The sequence below is a fragment of the Theropithecus gelada genome, chromosome 6 (assembly GCF_003255815.1).
Source record: "Theropithecus gelada isolate Dixy chromosome 6, Tgel_1.0, whole genome shotgun sequence".
Taxonomy (NCBI): Eukaryota; Metazoa; Chordata; class Mammalia; order Primates; family Cercopithecidae; genus Theropithecus; species Theropithecus gelada.
The window spans coordinates 146665026-146679769 of NC_037673.1; the positions used below are offsets into that span (position 1 = coordinate 146665026).

Sequence of the window (14744 nt, forward strand, 5' to 3'; positions counted from 1 at the left end):
AGTGAGCAGAGAGATTGCGCCACTGCACTCCAGCCTGGGAGGCTAAGTGACACTCTGTCTCAAAAAAAAAAAAAAAAAAAAAAAGAAAAGAAAAGAAAAGAAAAGAAAAAACTCAAAAACCTTCAGGATGGTTTGCCCAATCATTGATAAATCAAAACTGTTTCCTCTGCATGGTGCAGCCGATAGCAGAAGTGGGAACAGAGCCATTTAAGACAAAAAAGACAGAGTAGAAACCATATAGAAAGAGAGGAGAGGTTACGGTCAAAGCCAAGGCAGTGAGGACGTTGAGACTTGATGGTGTTTGCTGAAGGGGTGACTGGAGGTTTGGGAAAGAAGGAGAGAGGGAGGAGTGAGTTTGGGAATGTTGAATGTCTGAGGATGATGCAGAGTGGGTTTGCCAGGGCAGGGAGTGGACACGGGGAGGAGGAGGCTTTTGTAAGCAGCAATGGCTGTCTGGAGCAGGGGCTGCAGTGGACATGGTCTCACGGCCTTGGGAAGCAAGGTGGTGGTGTTTTGCCGATGCTGGGTGTGTGAAGGGAGGAGGGAGTCCTCATGGATGAAGGCTGGTTCCTAGCTTGGGCTACCAAAAGGCTGGGGAGGCAAGTGACACAGATGAGTTTACAAGGAGTGGCACTGAGAGAAGGTCCCCAATGCCATCAGCATCTCACTTACCATCTCTCAGGTGGTGTATTTCACGGCCACGTTCCCCTACCTCATCCTGCTCATGCTGCTGGTCCGCGGAGTCACCCTCCCAGGGGCCTGGAAGGGCATCCAGTTCTATCTCACCCCCCAGTTCCACCACCTGTTGTCTTCCAAGGTGAGCCCCTCAGGGCGGGGTGCAGAGGGAGGGGCCAGGCCTGAGCTGGAGAGTGGAAAGAGGGCTCCCTGGGACACCCCAGTACCAGGCATTCTGCTCAGCCCTCCTTGTGTCTTTTTAATTTATTATTATTATTTTTTTATTTTTAAATTGATAGGTAAAATTTTATGTATTTATCATGTACAACGTGATATTTTGAAGCATATGTACGTGGGGGAACTGTTAAATCTAGCTAATTAGCATATGTATTATCTCACATAATTATCATTTTTGTGGTGAGAACGCAACATCCACTCTCTTAGCATTCTCCAAGAATACAATATATTGTCACTAACTGCATATTGTACTTCATTTATTATTTTAAACAATCCTGTAAACACTATCCTCCTCGTTTTACAGAGGAATAAACTGAGGCTCAAAGGGGTTTTTAATAAGCTTAAGGTCATACAGCTAGGGGATCGCAGAACAGGGATCCCAGCCCAGATCTGTGTGACTGTAAACCCCAAGGAGGGCATTAGTGACGATGGTGATAACAATGGTACTGACAGCTAACGTTAATATTTATTGTCTGGTGACTGTGCCTGACCTTGCCCTAGTGTTTTACATGCATGTGTGTAGTGATTTAATCTGCACTCCTCCCATGAACTAGGCACTATTCCTATCCCCTCATTACAGATGGGGATCCTGCGGTCCAGAGGGGTGACCTGGCTTGCTCAGGCTGCACAGCTAGACAGTGGTGAAGCTGGGGTCCAAATCCAGATGCCAGGATTCCAGAAAGGAAGTAAAGGGGTTATGCAGGCTTATTGCCAATACAAATCTCCTGAGTACTTTACATTAGGCTCTGTGTCCTTCAGAACTGGACCAAGCTTAGAGACCATCTTCTAGATCCTGGGTGGGAAACCGAGGCCTGCAGAGGTGAAGGGACTTGCCCATGTCCCACTGTGTAAGTGTTGGGGCAGGCTTTGCTCCTGGTCCACATCACTTGTGAGCCAGGCTGGTGACCATGCCATCCCTGGAGCTGTCACACCGTCTTCATTCACTGCCTTCCTTCTCTGTCCTTGACCCTCCACACACCCTCCCTTTCCATCCTTCCTGGCACAGGTGTGGATTGAAGCTGCTCTTCAGATCTTCTATTCCCTGGGTGTGGGCTTCGGAGGGCTCCTCACCTTTGCCTCCTACAACACATTTCACCAGAACATCTATAGGTCAGTGTCCCACAGCCTCCTAGACCCTGGGGTCCAAAGCAGGGAGGAGAGTGGCTGGCCAGGGAGGGCCTCAGAGGCTGAAAGGAAGGCCTACTCACACTGGCCTGCACCTGGACTTCTTCTGGTAGAGACACTTTCATCGTCACTCTGGGCAACGCCATCACCAGCATCCTGGCTGGCTTTGCCATCTTCTCCGTGCTGGGCTACATGTCTCAGGAGCTGGGCGTGCCTGTGGACCAAGTAGCCAAAGCAGGTGGGCAGGCTGCCTGGCCTCAGTGGGGTGAGCATGTGTGTTGGGTAGAGATGGGGCTGGGCCGGTGGACCAGCAAGATTATGGATGGGGGCCAGGCATGGTGGCTCACGCCTGTGATCCCAGCACTTTGGGGGGCCAAGGTGGGCGGATCACTTGAGGTCAGGAGTTCGAGACCAGCCTGATCAATATGGTGAGTCGTCTCTACTAAAAATACAAAAATTAGCCGGGCATGGTGGCACATGCCTGTAATCCCAGTACTCAGGAGGCTGAGTCAGGAGAATCGCTTGAACCCTGGAGGTTGAGGTTGCAATGAGCCAAGATTGGGTCACTGCACTCTAGCCTGGGCAACAGAGCAAGACTTTGCCTCAAAAAAAGGGGCCGGGGTTGGTGGCTCACGCCTATAATCCCAGCACTTTGGGAGGCTGAGGTGGGTGAATCACGAGGTCAGGAGATTGAGACCATCCTAGTTAACGCAGTGAAACCCCATCTCTACTAAAATACAAAAAATATTAGCCGGGCATGGTGGTGGGCGCCTGTAGTCCCAGCTACTCTGGAGGCTGAGACAGGAGAATGGCGTGAACCCAGGAGGCGGAGCTTGCAGTGAGCCGAGATCGTGCCACTGCACTCCAGCCTGGGCGACAGAGCGAGACTCTGTCTCAAAAAAAAAAAAAAAAAAAAAAGATTGTGGATGGGTATGTCATGTGTGTGCATATGCACACATGTGCATGCACAGGAACATGTCCTAGCTCGTTTCTGGTGGTCCATGTGCAAGGGGATGGGTGAGCAAAGGAGTGTGCATTAACCCATGTCTGGAGGTAAATGAGTTTCTGCGCAAGATTGTCATGTTCTGTGCTTTGGTTGCACAAATAAGTCATCTTGTGTGTGTAGGTGTCTATGTGCAAGTGAAAAGGGTGAGAATGGTCATGTGAATCACTGTGTCTTTTGCCAGTGGATGCATGTAAATGTGCGTTAGTGGTATTGTTTGTACCGATAACTGTGTACATAAGTATATTTCAATGAGGTTTTATACTGGGGTCTTGTGTTTGTTTATCAACCTATGTTCATCGAGTACCTGCAATGTGCTGGCCTAGGTCCTGGGAGTTAAGGAAGTGTCAGAGGGTGCATTTAAGTGGGCATCTCTGAGTTAGATGAAACAAGTGGCCCAAATGAGTGTAAGTGGCCATGCGTGTCTGCATGTGCATATGGGAGCCCACCGCATGCCCCAAGCTGCTGACCCCCTGTGCCTTTGGCCCAGGCCCTGGCCTGGCCTTTGTCGTCTACCCACAGGCCATGACCATGCTGCCTCTGTCGCCCTTCTGGTCCTTTCTCTTCTTCTTCATGCTTCTGACTCTTGGCCTGGACAGCCAGGTGAGCCTCATCTGTGGCAGCAGGCACTGTGTGTGTGTGTGTGTGTGTGTGTGTGTGTGTGGTGGGGATAGAACTCTGACCCCAGCCCCTCCTCTCTCCCAGTTTGCTTTCCTGGAGACCATTGTGACAGCTGTGACGGATGAGTTCCCGTACTACCTGCGGCCCAAGAAGGTGGTGTTTTCAGGGCTCATCTGCGTGGCCATGTACCTGATGGGGCTGATCCTCACCACCGATGTGAGTGGCGCTGCAGGGAGGATGGCAGGTGGGCGGGACAAGGGCAGACGCCTGCAACGAGATCTCTGGCCCGGCTGAGCAGTTGCTGGGCCCCCTCCATCTTCCTCTTTGCAAGGAACCCAGTCCCTCCCCATCCCTATCTCCCAAGGGAGGCAGCTTGGCCTTGTGATTCAGAGTCCTGGCTGTGGAGATTTAGTCTGCAAGATCTGGGTTCAAACCTTACTCCTGCACTTGCTGAGGGGGCTTCAGGATAAATGATTTCCCCTCCCTGAGCCTGTTTTTCCTCGTCGGTAAAAGGAGGATTCTATAATAGACAACTGTCATGGAACTCAGATAAGACGAGGCCTGGAAGGGCTGGGCTGGCAGCCAGCTGTCGCCCTGTCATCTTGTGCTCCCCGTCAGCATGTCTGCTTCCTACTCACTTCTTGCCAGGAGAAGGGGCTGCAGCAGAGAGCGAGGCCCGGGGAGGGGACACCAGAACTGTGCTTGTGTTTTAGGGGGGCATGTACTGGCTGGTCCTTCTGGATGACTACAGCGCCAGCTTTGGGCTGATGGTGGTGGTGATCACCACATGCCTTGCCGTGACACGGGTGTATGGTGAGAAGAGCCATGGGAGGCGGAGTCGAGCTCTCTGCAGTGGGAGAACGGGAGTCTACCCTGGGGCCCCCCAGTACCTGGGTCCCTGGTCCCAAGGGCCAGGGTTTCCAGTGGGGGCAGCTGGGGGAGGGGGGTGCTGCTGGCACTTGTGGGGCCGGTGGGTGGGGCCATTCCTCCTCCCCTCCCCTGTGCAGGCATTCAAAGGTTCTGCCGAGACATCCACATGATGCTGGGCTTCAAGCCGGGCCTCTACTTCAGGGCCTGCTGGCTGTTCCTGTCCCCAGCCACGCTCTTGGTAACTGGGGAGGGAGGGAGGGTTGCTGGCTGGGGCCCCAGAACTGAGAGCGGGAGTCCCCTCTGCACATTCAGTCTGGTAGGGCCACCCTGGCCCACAGTGGAGGGCTCTGGGTGGGCACCAGAATCCTAGTCCATCCCCTCCCCTGATGTTCCCAGCTTTTGTAGCTGTGCTGGGCCTGGCCCTAGTTCAGTTGGTTAAATGGGTGGGTCTTTCCCAGGCCCAAGGACCTCAGGATTGGAGCCTTTAGGCTGTGATTTCTGTCTTGAGGTTGGAGCAGCTAAGGGATTGGGGTGCTTCAGAACTGGGCTGCTGCAGGCCTTGGTGTTGGGTCAGCTTCGAGCTGGGCTGGCTCAAGCCTTGCAAAGGCTCCAGAGATGGACCACTTCAGGTTTCGGTACAGCTTAGGATCCTGGGTAGCTCTGGGCTGGACTGTCTCAGGCCTTGGGCTGGCACTAGGCTGGGCTACCTTGGGCCTTAAGGCAGTTTAGACAAAAGCCCGCAGTGATGCTGGGAGTCCCCACTCTGCAGGCCCTGCTGGTGTATAGCATCGTCAAGTACCAGCCCTCGGAGTATGGCAGCTACCGCTTCCCACCCTGGGCTGAGCTGCTGGGCATCCTGATGGGCCTGCTGTCCTGCCTCATGATCCCAGCTGGCATGCTGGTGGCTGTGCTTCGAGAAGAGGGCTCATTCTGGGAGGTGAGTCTGCCCACCCTGTCCACTCTCAGCCTTCCTGACCTGTGGCTTGACCCTGGGTCCCCCTGCTAGAACAGAAGATATATGCACCCACCCTTTATCCAGCTTCTTTTAGCCTGAGGAGATCTGCCTGGGCTGAGGAAGATTCAGGGGCTGGAGTCCTGCCCTGTGGCACTTTGGACCACATGAAGCCTTGGGGAGGGGGGTGGCATAATCTAAAGACCACTGTTAACCAGGGACTGGCCTCAGGTCCCACCATGGGTTGGGGATGGATCAGGTCTTGAACTCAGGTCACCAGCCCAGAGCTTGCTTCTGGAACTCAGGGTCAAATGGTGACAGTGAGGGACCTCAGAGGGCAGGCTGTCACCCTACTCCTGTGCCCAGGAGTCCTGCTGTGTCCCACTGGTGGCCGGGGATAGAATGATGGTGTGAGCCCTGCCCATGCCTAGGGTTTTGGGGAGGGACTCAGACAAACATGGAGAGTACACTCTGTTTGCACAGGGTCTGAGGCATTGGAAGAGGGGAGTAGTGACCCTTTGTGGGCCAGCAGAAGTGGTGTGGTCTGAGCCTCACTGTATCCTCTGAACACTGAGGCCTGCACTTCTGCCACTGCTGGTGTGGAGTCCTCTGGTGGCAAGAGGCCATCATCATGAATGCAGCTTTAGTGAGCCCAATGGATGGCATCCAGAGAGAGCCTGGAGGCACCCACAACACACACATCCCACCAGAAGTGTGCTGGAGCCAGCTAGCACTGGTTCATGAGAGCTAATCCTTAAATATTCAGGAATGTGTGAGCTAGGTGTTAAACCATTGGTAGCTAGGAATTGGCAACGGTGGAGATATTTACACCATAGAAAATGGCTATAAAGCGGGCCTCCCCTGCACCCCTCCCCATAGTCTGCTTACCAGCACACTGCTGCCTCTCCTCCACTTCCCCCATGTAGCTCCTGCCCCTCAGCTGCCCCCACGACAAGGCTCCACCTGCAGGGGTTGCTCAGGAGCCAGAAGTGGTTTATGCCTCCCCCATCCTGCTGCCAGACCACAGGGGGCAGCCTGGAGTCTAGCCTCTGCACTGCCTCCAATTGCTGGGTGACTTGGGGCAAACTCCTTCCCTTCTCTGAACCTCAGGAGCTCCACCTCTGCTCCTTGCTTGAGAGCCAGGGTACCTGCAAAGGGAAGTAAGAGAGGGGAGTTGCTCAGGGTGGAGGCTCCAGCTCCCAGGAAGCTCATGGTCCCCAAGCCTTGCTAATGAGCCACTAGGAATGCTGGGCTCCCCAGCAGTCACCACCGCCCTGCTGCCCTGCTGCCCTGCCCCACAGCCAGGGGGAAGGGGCATGTTTTGGGGGGCCTGAGAGGAGTGGTGTGCACTGCAGAGGAGGCATTCCCCAGCTCAGGAGTGCCAGCTTCAGAGGCCAGGGCTTCCAGCATAGACCCTAGGATCGGAATCCTGCCCTGCCATTTGCCAGCCTCGTGGCCCTAAGCAAGTTACTGCACTTCCCTGAACCTCAGCTTCTCTGTCTTTATTTTTATTTTATTTTAATTTAATTTTTTTTTTTTTTTTGAGACATAGTCTTGCTCTGTCACCCAGGCTGGAGTGCAGTGCAGTGGAGACAATAAGCATAGTATCCAATAGGCAGGTTTTTTTTTTTTTTTGGTCTTTTTTTGTTTGTTTTTTCAGACAGTTCGCTCTGTCACCTAGGCTGGAGTGCAGTGGCGCCATCTTGGCTCACTGCAACCTCCATCTCCCGGTTCAAGTGATTCTCCTGCCACAGCCTCTCAAGTAGCTGGGATAACAGGCACCTGCCACCACGTCCAGTTAATTTCTGTATATTTAGTAGAGACGGGGCCAGGCTGGTCTTAAACTCCTGGCCTCAAGTGATCTGGGCACTTCGGCCTCCCAAAGTGCTGGAATTAAGTGTCTCTGTCTTTAAAACGGAGAGGGTGATACCTACTTTTAGGCCTGCTACGAGAAGAAAAGAAGCTTATCAATATAGTCTCCATTGTGAAAGGCAGAAAAGCAAAGTATTTTAAAGGTTCAGGATGGGGTCAGGACGGGTTCAAATCCCAGTGTCACCACTTCCCACCTGTGTGACCTTGGCCAACTTAACCGATCTCTCTGAGCTTTAACACTCAGATAATATCAGTGCAGGCAGATGGTAAAAGTAGTAATACCGCTCTCATCAGGACACTGTAAAGATTAAATTAGCCACTGCTTAGCACAGAGCTGGAGTGCAGTGGGTGCTCAATTTTAAGCCAGGGGTTCCCACAGGGGGTGATTTTGCCATTGGGGGACATTTGGCAAGGTCTGGAGACATTGTTGGCTGTCATGGAGGGGAGAGGGGTACAGGAGGAGTGCTCCTGTCATCTAGTGGGCGTAGTTCAGGGATGCTGCTAAACAACCTTCCATGCACAGGACAGCCCCTATAACAGAGAATTCTCTAGACCCAAAACGTCAGGAGCAGTCAGGTTAAGGAACTTTGGTCTGAGCACCCCTGTTTTCAGCTGGAAACAAATCAAAGTCCTTGTTCTCAGGGAGCTTGTATTTTATTGTGGGGGACAGGCAATAAACAAATACGTAAAGGTAAGTTCTGCACTTAAAAAAAAAGGAATACAGGAATTAAGGGGGAATGGTACTTTGGCCAGGATCGTCAGAGAAGACCTCTCTGAGGAGGTGACAGATCTGACTAACTGGACAGGGTGATCCATGTCGGTATCTAGGGTGAGAGCATTCCAGGCAGAAAGGCAACGTGTGCAAAGGCCCTGAGGCAGGGGGCTGGCATGTTTGAGAATAGCATGGAGGCCAGTGCTGTGGCTGGAGCAGAGGGGGTGGAGAGAACTGGCAGAGCTGATATCAGGGAGGTAGACAGGGGCCGGGAGCTGGAGGCCCTGGTGCACACTTTGGATTTCATTTCCAGTGAGATGTGCAGTCATTGGCAGGCTTCTGAGCAGTGAGGTAGCGTGCTCTCAACACATCTTCCTAAGTATCGCTGTGCTGTGAGTACCGAGCTGTGGGAGACCCCGGGTAAAGGCATTACACACGGTATCTCCCTTGGAACCTGCCCAGTGGGCTGCCCAAATGTTAATTGCTTCCTTTCTTTAAGGACACAGGGGCTCTCTCTTCTCCCTCGCAGGACAGGCAGAGGGCTTTGGGAATGTGGTTGAGGAAGAAGGAGCTCTGGAATCTCCAGGCTTAGTCATCATCTTAGTCATGAAAACTGGGGCTCCATGAGGGAAAGGTCAGAGGCAGAAGGAGGCAGGTCGGGGCTGGAAGAAACCAGGAAAGCCAGCTGCAAGCCCACCTCAGTTCTCCTGCTCTTTTCCAAAAGCCCCCAGATCCTTAAGACTCAGCATTTAGGGAAAGGCTCCTAGATCGTCATTCAGACGCTCTAAGGAGGGGCCTGGCACGTAATTATAGCAACAGCCGCCACTTCCCAGGCCTTACCCTGTTCCCAGCACCCTGCTAAGTGCGTCATCTCAGTGCCTTCACAACAACCCTATGACAGGACTGGGATTCCCGAATTACAGACCAGGAAGCAGAGCACCCAGAGCCGAGCGGCATTGCCAAGAGCCATCCAACTTGCAAGTGGTAGAACAGGATTCTCACCGAAGCAGGTGGATCCCTCCCCTGGGGAAGTCATAGTGCCCCCACCTTCCCCGCCAGGGGGCTGTGGCCAGGACTCGCCCAGCGATGTGGTCAGGTCTTTGCTGGGTGCCTGGCCACAGTGAACACTCCACCAGTGCTGCCTGTTTCCTGTTTTCACTGCTCTCGTTGCTTTGCTGCAGCGGCTCCAACAGGCCAGCCGGCCGGCCATGGACTGGGGACCATCCCTGGAGGAGAACCGGACGGGCATGTATGTGGCCACGCTGGCTGGGAGCCAGTCACCAAAGCCACTGATGGTGCACATGCGCAAGTACGGAGGCATCACCAGCTTCGAGAACACGGCCATCGAGGTGGACCGTGAGATTGCAGAGGAGGAAGAGTCGATGATGTGAGGCAGGAGGCAGGTGGGCCTCACAGTCCCTTCTTAGAAGCCTGCAAAGGTCAGCTGTGCCCTCTGGGATTCTGAGAGGCTATGGGGGGCTGCCATAAAGATGCCAGTCCCCCAGTGGGGGTCCCTCTTGCAGCCTTTGCCTCTCCTGAAACTTCTGACAACCCCCTACACACACAGGCATACTCAGACCCACTCAGAGCTGAGAATGATCCAACTCAGCCCTACTTTGCAGATGGACATATTGAGGCCAGGAGGGGAGGGACTTGCCCTGGGTCTCATGGCAGAGGGGACTTGACCCCACACCTCCTGACCAGTCAGCTCCCTTTCCCATGGGGCAGCCGGCACCACCTTCTCATCTCTATTCAGGGCCTACATCCCTCCCTGTTTAGGGGGAGCCTGTCCCCACGCACCTCAGCACAACCAGAATCTGGAGCTGGGGAGGGAGGGTAGGGCCATAGAGGCTCTTGAGGCAGTCCTGGGGATCAAGGGTCAATGAGTTCCGTGAGAAGAAGGATCCCTGGGGGCTCCTGTGTGCAGGACTCCTGAAGGAGGTGGGAGCTGAGGGCCCTGGAGGATGGGGACGTTTGCAGAGAGAGGAAGAAGAGGGCAGGGTCGGGAGGAGCTCTGGGCCAGAGGATGCTGAGCTGCCTGGGCAGAGACCAAGAGGGTTGGAGACACTGATTTTACCAGGTTACAGGAGGGTTTAAGACAGAAGGAAAACTAACAGAGGGGAGCCAGGGATGATGGGGTGGGTAGGGGATTTGCATGATGAAGAATATCATTCTGGGTCTGTGCAGGGTGGATTGGAGGGGACAGGGTGGAGTGGGGAGGCCTGTGCAAAGTGGGAAAAGGGTGCCAGTGGCCTGAGCCAGGGCGCTGGGGCTGCGGGTAGGGACAGGAGGCCCTAGCACTTCAGAGAAAGGCCACCCCTTCACCCACTGGACCCCAAGCCGCACAAGCTGGGGAGGTAGGAAGGGTCACTGTGAAGGCCCAGGGCCCCTCTCTTCCCATCTCCCTTGTCCTGGTGGCCTGCAGTGTCTCCTCCAGTTCAGGAGCTGCTAGGAAGCTGGCCTTGGTTGCTGGTGACAGGGAAACCATGAGACTAGGAGGTGGCCCACACGCATGGCTGGCTGGTCCCGAGGTCACCCACCCTGCTCCAGGACATGTGCCCTGGGCCCGGTGTAGGGGTAGAGGCAGAGGGCAGAGGGTAGCCCTTGGTACTGTGGGTCCCTCAGAGAAGAGGGTGGGGTGCAGAAATGCCTCAGCACGGCTTATGCACACAGCATTCTCCCGTGGGACAGGGCTCCCTCGTGCAACTGTGGCCAGCCTCTATGCCTGTCTCTCGCTGTGTCCCCCCATCCCCTTGTGTTCTGTTGGTTTATTGTTAATAAATATCAAATGAGGTCATGCTCCTTACCCTGTCTCCTTACTGCTGAGAGCCATGAGGTGGGCAGCACAGGGGTCCCCAGCTCCCACTGGACAGGGGAGGAAACAGGCTCTGCTCCCTCCTTCCCCCGGCTCTCCTGGCTTCTGCCCTGGGTCTGACATTTCCCTATGGCAGTAGGGGGTGGGTAGGGCTCAGAAAGGAAGACAACTCCAGGCCCTTAGAGACTACTTCGTTCCCTGTTACACAGACAGACAAACCGAGGCCCACGGAGGGAAGGAATCTTGCTCAAGGTGACCCAGCCAAGCCGAGCAGAGCCTGGGGTGGTGGGGCCAGCAAAGCAGAGCCCATGAGCCTGCTGCCTTCCTCCCTCTCCCGCTCCTCCTCAGCCCTGCCTGCAGGTGAAGGCTGGAGCTGAAGACCAGGGCTAGGAGGAGCCAAGAGTTTCCCAGTCCGGAAGAATCTCCGGGTTCCACCCACCCCCTCCTGGCAGGGCCTTGTCATATAAAAGAGCCCCAGGGCCTTTCAAATGCGAGGCCCAGGTGTTTGCAAAGGCTTTGATTGGGGGTGGAAAGGAAGGGCGGCTGCATATTTCAGATATTAATAAATTCCCCCTAACAAAGGGCCAGGCCCCCCTCCCACTCCTCTTTGTTTGGGGCTCTGGGTGAGGGGAAAGAGATGAATTTGCTAATTTGCAAAGCGTGTGAGAATGGCCTTCAGAATTCAGGTGCTTTTTCCCACGAGGCAGGCTCCAGCCCTGCTGGCAGCGCCTTGGTACTGAGCCTTCTCAGCGTGCCCTTTCTGGGCAAGAGGTGCTGTCTGCCCGGGCATGGGGCCATGGACTTTTGAATATTCCTCACCAGCCTCTTGGCTGCAGCCAGGTGTCCTGGGAGTCAGGAACGGAGCATCTTGGGAGTCTAGGCTTCCCTTCTCCTCAGATTCCAAGTGTGAGATTGGAGGGTTCTAGGAGTCCATGGGTCCCACCAGCTTCACTTCCTCCTGCCTCCCCAACCCCTGCCCCATTCCTGCCATTGGGCCTGTGGTCCCTGTCCTGCCCTCCCTGGCCCAGTCTTTCCGTTTCTCCTGCTTTTTCCATTTCCTCTGCTCTCAGACAACTTTTCCTGCCATGCCACCTTCTCCTCCCTCCGTCGCCAGCAACATCTCCCAACTGCCCTGGTCCTGATCCCTGTACTGACTTTAGGTCTTCCTGGCTCAGAACAGCCCCCAGCCTGGCCCTGATTACAGTGGGAGCTGACTGGGGAACAGGGAGCCCCAGCTGGGGGAACCCACAACAGCATAGCAGGCAGCTCAGAGGAACCATCAGCCCTGTCTGGAGTAGGATCCCACCCTGCAACCCGCGAATGTCCTACCCGGCGGCAAACCCACGTGCCTACAGGGCCAGCCAGGAACCTGGGTGAGCAAAGCTGTTGGTATGAGCGAGAGAATATGAGGCAACTGACCCTCCGTGAGTGCTGGAGAGGCAAGAGGGAGTGGTGGGGACTGTGGTGAACTAAAGAAAGCATGCCTATCTTAAGAGGGAGGCCACCTCTCAGAAGTGTGGGCCCGGGCTACCAGATCTCCGGGCTTTTTAAAGGCAGCTGGAAATCTGGATTTTTATGAGAAATTTCCCAATGTGCAATGTGGATGACTGATTTAAAAGTTGTAATCATGGGGCCGGGTGGGGTGGCTCACGCCTGTAATCCCAGCACTTTGGGAGGCCAAGGTGGGCGGATCACGAGGTCAAGAGATCGAGACCATCCTGGCGAACACGGTGAAACCCCATCTCTACTAAAAACACAAAAAAATTAGCCAGGCTTGGTGGCACGCACCTGTAGTACCAGCTACTTGGGAGGCTGAGGCAGGAGAATCACTTGAACCCAGGAGGCAGAGGTTGCAGTGAACTGAGATCGTGCCACTGCACTCCAGCCTGGGGGACAGAGAGAGACTCCGTCTCAAAAAAAACAAAAAAAGTTGTAAGCACAGCTCAGTTAGGGCCTCCTGTCAGCCTCTCTGCAGGCTGACTGTTCTGCAGTCTCAGGGGATGAGCAGCCCAGAGGGATTACCCAGGTCCCATGGGGAGAATGTTCTGGAGCTGAGGCCAGGCCCCAGGGCTCTCCACCCTCACTCAGTCCTCTCATGTCCTGTCTCATCTGATCTGTGTGTCCATCTGAACTTGGGAGGCTGGTGTGGAGCCTTGGGAGGCATTGTATGTGCCTGGCTGGACTGTGGGGTAGGGTGCCCCGGGGCCCTTCATTCCTGTTCTGGGGCTTGTTAGAGGGTGCCCTTGGGCACCAGGAAATGCTGAGATGAGAAGCCTGGCCATCCGCAGCCACTGCCAACGTGTGGTGTCTGTGGCGGGGAAGGAGGGAAGGCAGTGGAGGGGCAGGGGCTCCTACCCACACCATTAGGTCAGCCATATTCCCGAGGCCAAGTAAGGGTCAACAGTCTCCAGGGGTCACACTGGTTACCTGAGAGTTCGGTCCTCAGTGGGCCCTGAGCTCTGTGTTCCCGTCCATCACTTCAGCCCAGCTCATGCTTCTGAGCAGGCCAAGGCTGTCCTGCCTTTCATCTTTGGCTTAGGCAGGGCCTTCCGCCTTGATCCAGTGTCTTCCCGCCCACCCATTGGGATCCTGGCCATCCTTTAAGTCCCTCCTAAATATGCCCTCCCCTGTAAGCCTTCCTCAATTCCCCAACCAGATGTGGACGCCTAGAATCTTCAGGGGGTCTGACTCAGTCCTACATCTGGTGAGTCCTGACAGCCCAGCCCTGCCTGCCCAGAGCACTCACGTCCTTTTGAGACAATGCATCTTGTTTCCATGTAGTGAAGACTCTCCTTGGATTCCAGAGCGCTTTGGGGCCACAGAAGGGCATGGTGCAGAGGCCTCAGGCTGCTCAGCCACATTGACCTGGATTTATTCCCAGCCCTGCTCCTCCCTGGTTGTGTGGTCTTGGGGAAGTCACTTAACCTCTCTATGCTCTTATTCTTTTACCTGTAAAATATGGGTAATGACAACTCCTACCTCGTAGCAGCACCACCCATGGGCTTGGTGGGCGTGTGATACACATTTATTGATTGGAGGAACACACTTGTGTCTACCGCCTCTGTCCCGCTACCAACTCCTTCAGGACAGAGATTGGACTCTCCTCATCTCTCAGTCGCCCCAATGACTCCACAAGGCTGGTTCACAGCTTTGTACCATGAAGCATCAAACCGAACACAGTTCTTGGGTGGCTCTGGGGATATCCAGCAAAGAGTTAAGACAGTCGCAGGCCCCTCAGGATCCCACGTGACCCTTAGTTGCTGAGCCCCGGGGTCTGACGTAGACAGGCTCCTCCAGACTCATTTTTTGCTGGTGGCTCATGGAAAGTTTGGTTCTTTGAGCTCTAGGCCACTCCCTCTGGGGCCTGAGTCCTCGCTGAAGCTGGTCCTGCCCTGGAAGGGCATCCGGGGCTGGCTGCCCGTCTGCGGATCCTTGGCCAACAGTTCCGCCTGCTCTGTCTCCGCCTGACTTCCTGCTGCCCTGGCCTTCTCCCCAAGGACAGAGCAGCAGCCCGCCCCCTCTGGCCGCAGGGAGGCTTTTTTCCGCACCTCCATTCAGAATCACTTCTTGTTTTGGGAAAGAAAGCCTTTTCCTGCTGAAGTCCATAGGCTCTATGAGCAGCAACCCCAGAAAACTGCAGCCAGGGAGCCAGGTTTGGTGGCTGGTGCCTGTAATCCCAGCTGCTCAGGAGGCTGAGGCCATAGGACTACTTGAGACCAAGAGTTCGAGACTAGCTTGGGCAATGTACCAAGACCTCATCTCTACATTTTTTAGAAGCCAGGCTTAGTGGTTTGTGCCTGTAGTCTCAGCTACTCAGGAGGCTGAGGCGGGAGGATTTTTGTTGTTGTTGTTGTTGTTTTGT

The 14744-nt window shown here is 54.8% G+C and overlaps 1 protein-coding gene across 2 annotated transcripts in view; it reads left to right on the top strand.

Annotated features, from left to right (window-relative positions):
- Positions 1-14744, top strand: part of SLC6A7 (solute carrier family 6 member 7) — a 32672-nt gene that overhangs the window by 9852 nt on the left and 8076 nt on the right. The window contains exons 6-14 of one of the 2 annotated variants that reach the window (XM_025387190.1): positions 683-817; positions 1919-2022; positions 2151-2275; positions 3531-3643; positions 3746-3877; positions 4375-4474; positions 4669-4769; positions 5301-5468; positions 9249-9376. In XM_025387190.1, the coding sequence (XP_025242975.1) occupies positions 683-817; positions 1919-2022; positions 2151-2275; positions 3531-3643; positions 3746-3877; positions 4375-4474; positions 4669-4769; positions 5301-5468; positions 9249-9376 (1106 nt within the window). Of the gene's footprint in view, positions 1-682; positions 818-1918; positions 2023-2150; positions 2276-3530; positions 3644-3745; positions 3878-4374; positions 4475-4668; positions 4770-5300; positions 5469-9248; positions 10874-14744 lie in introns of those variants that run through there. The other variant, XM_025387191.1, reaches the window with a different exon arrangement.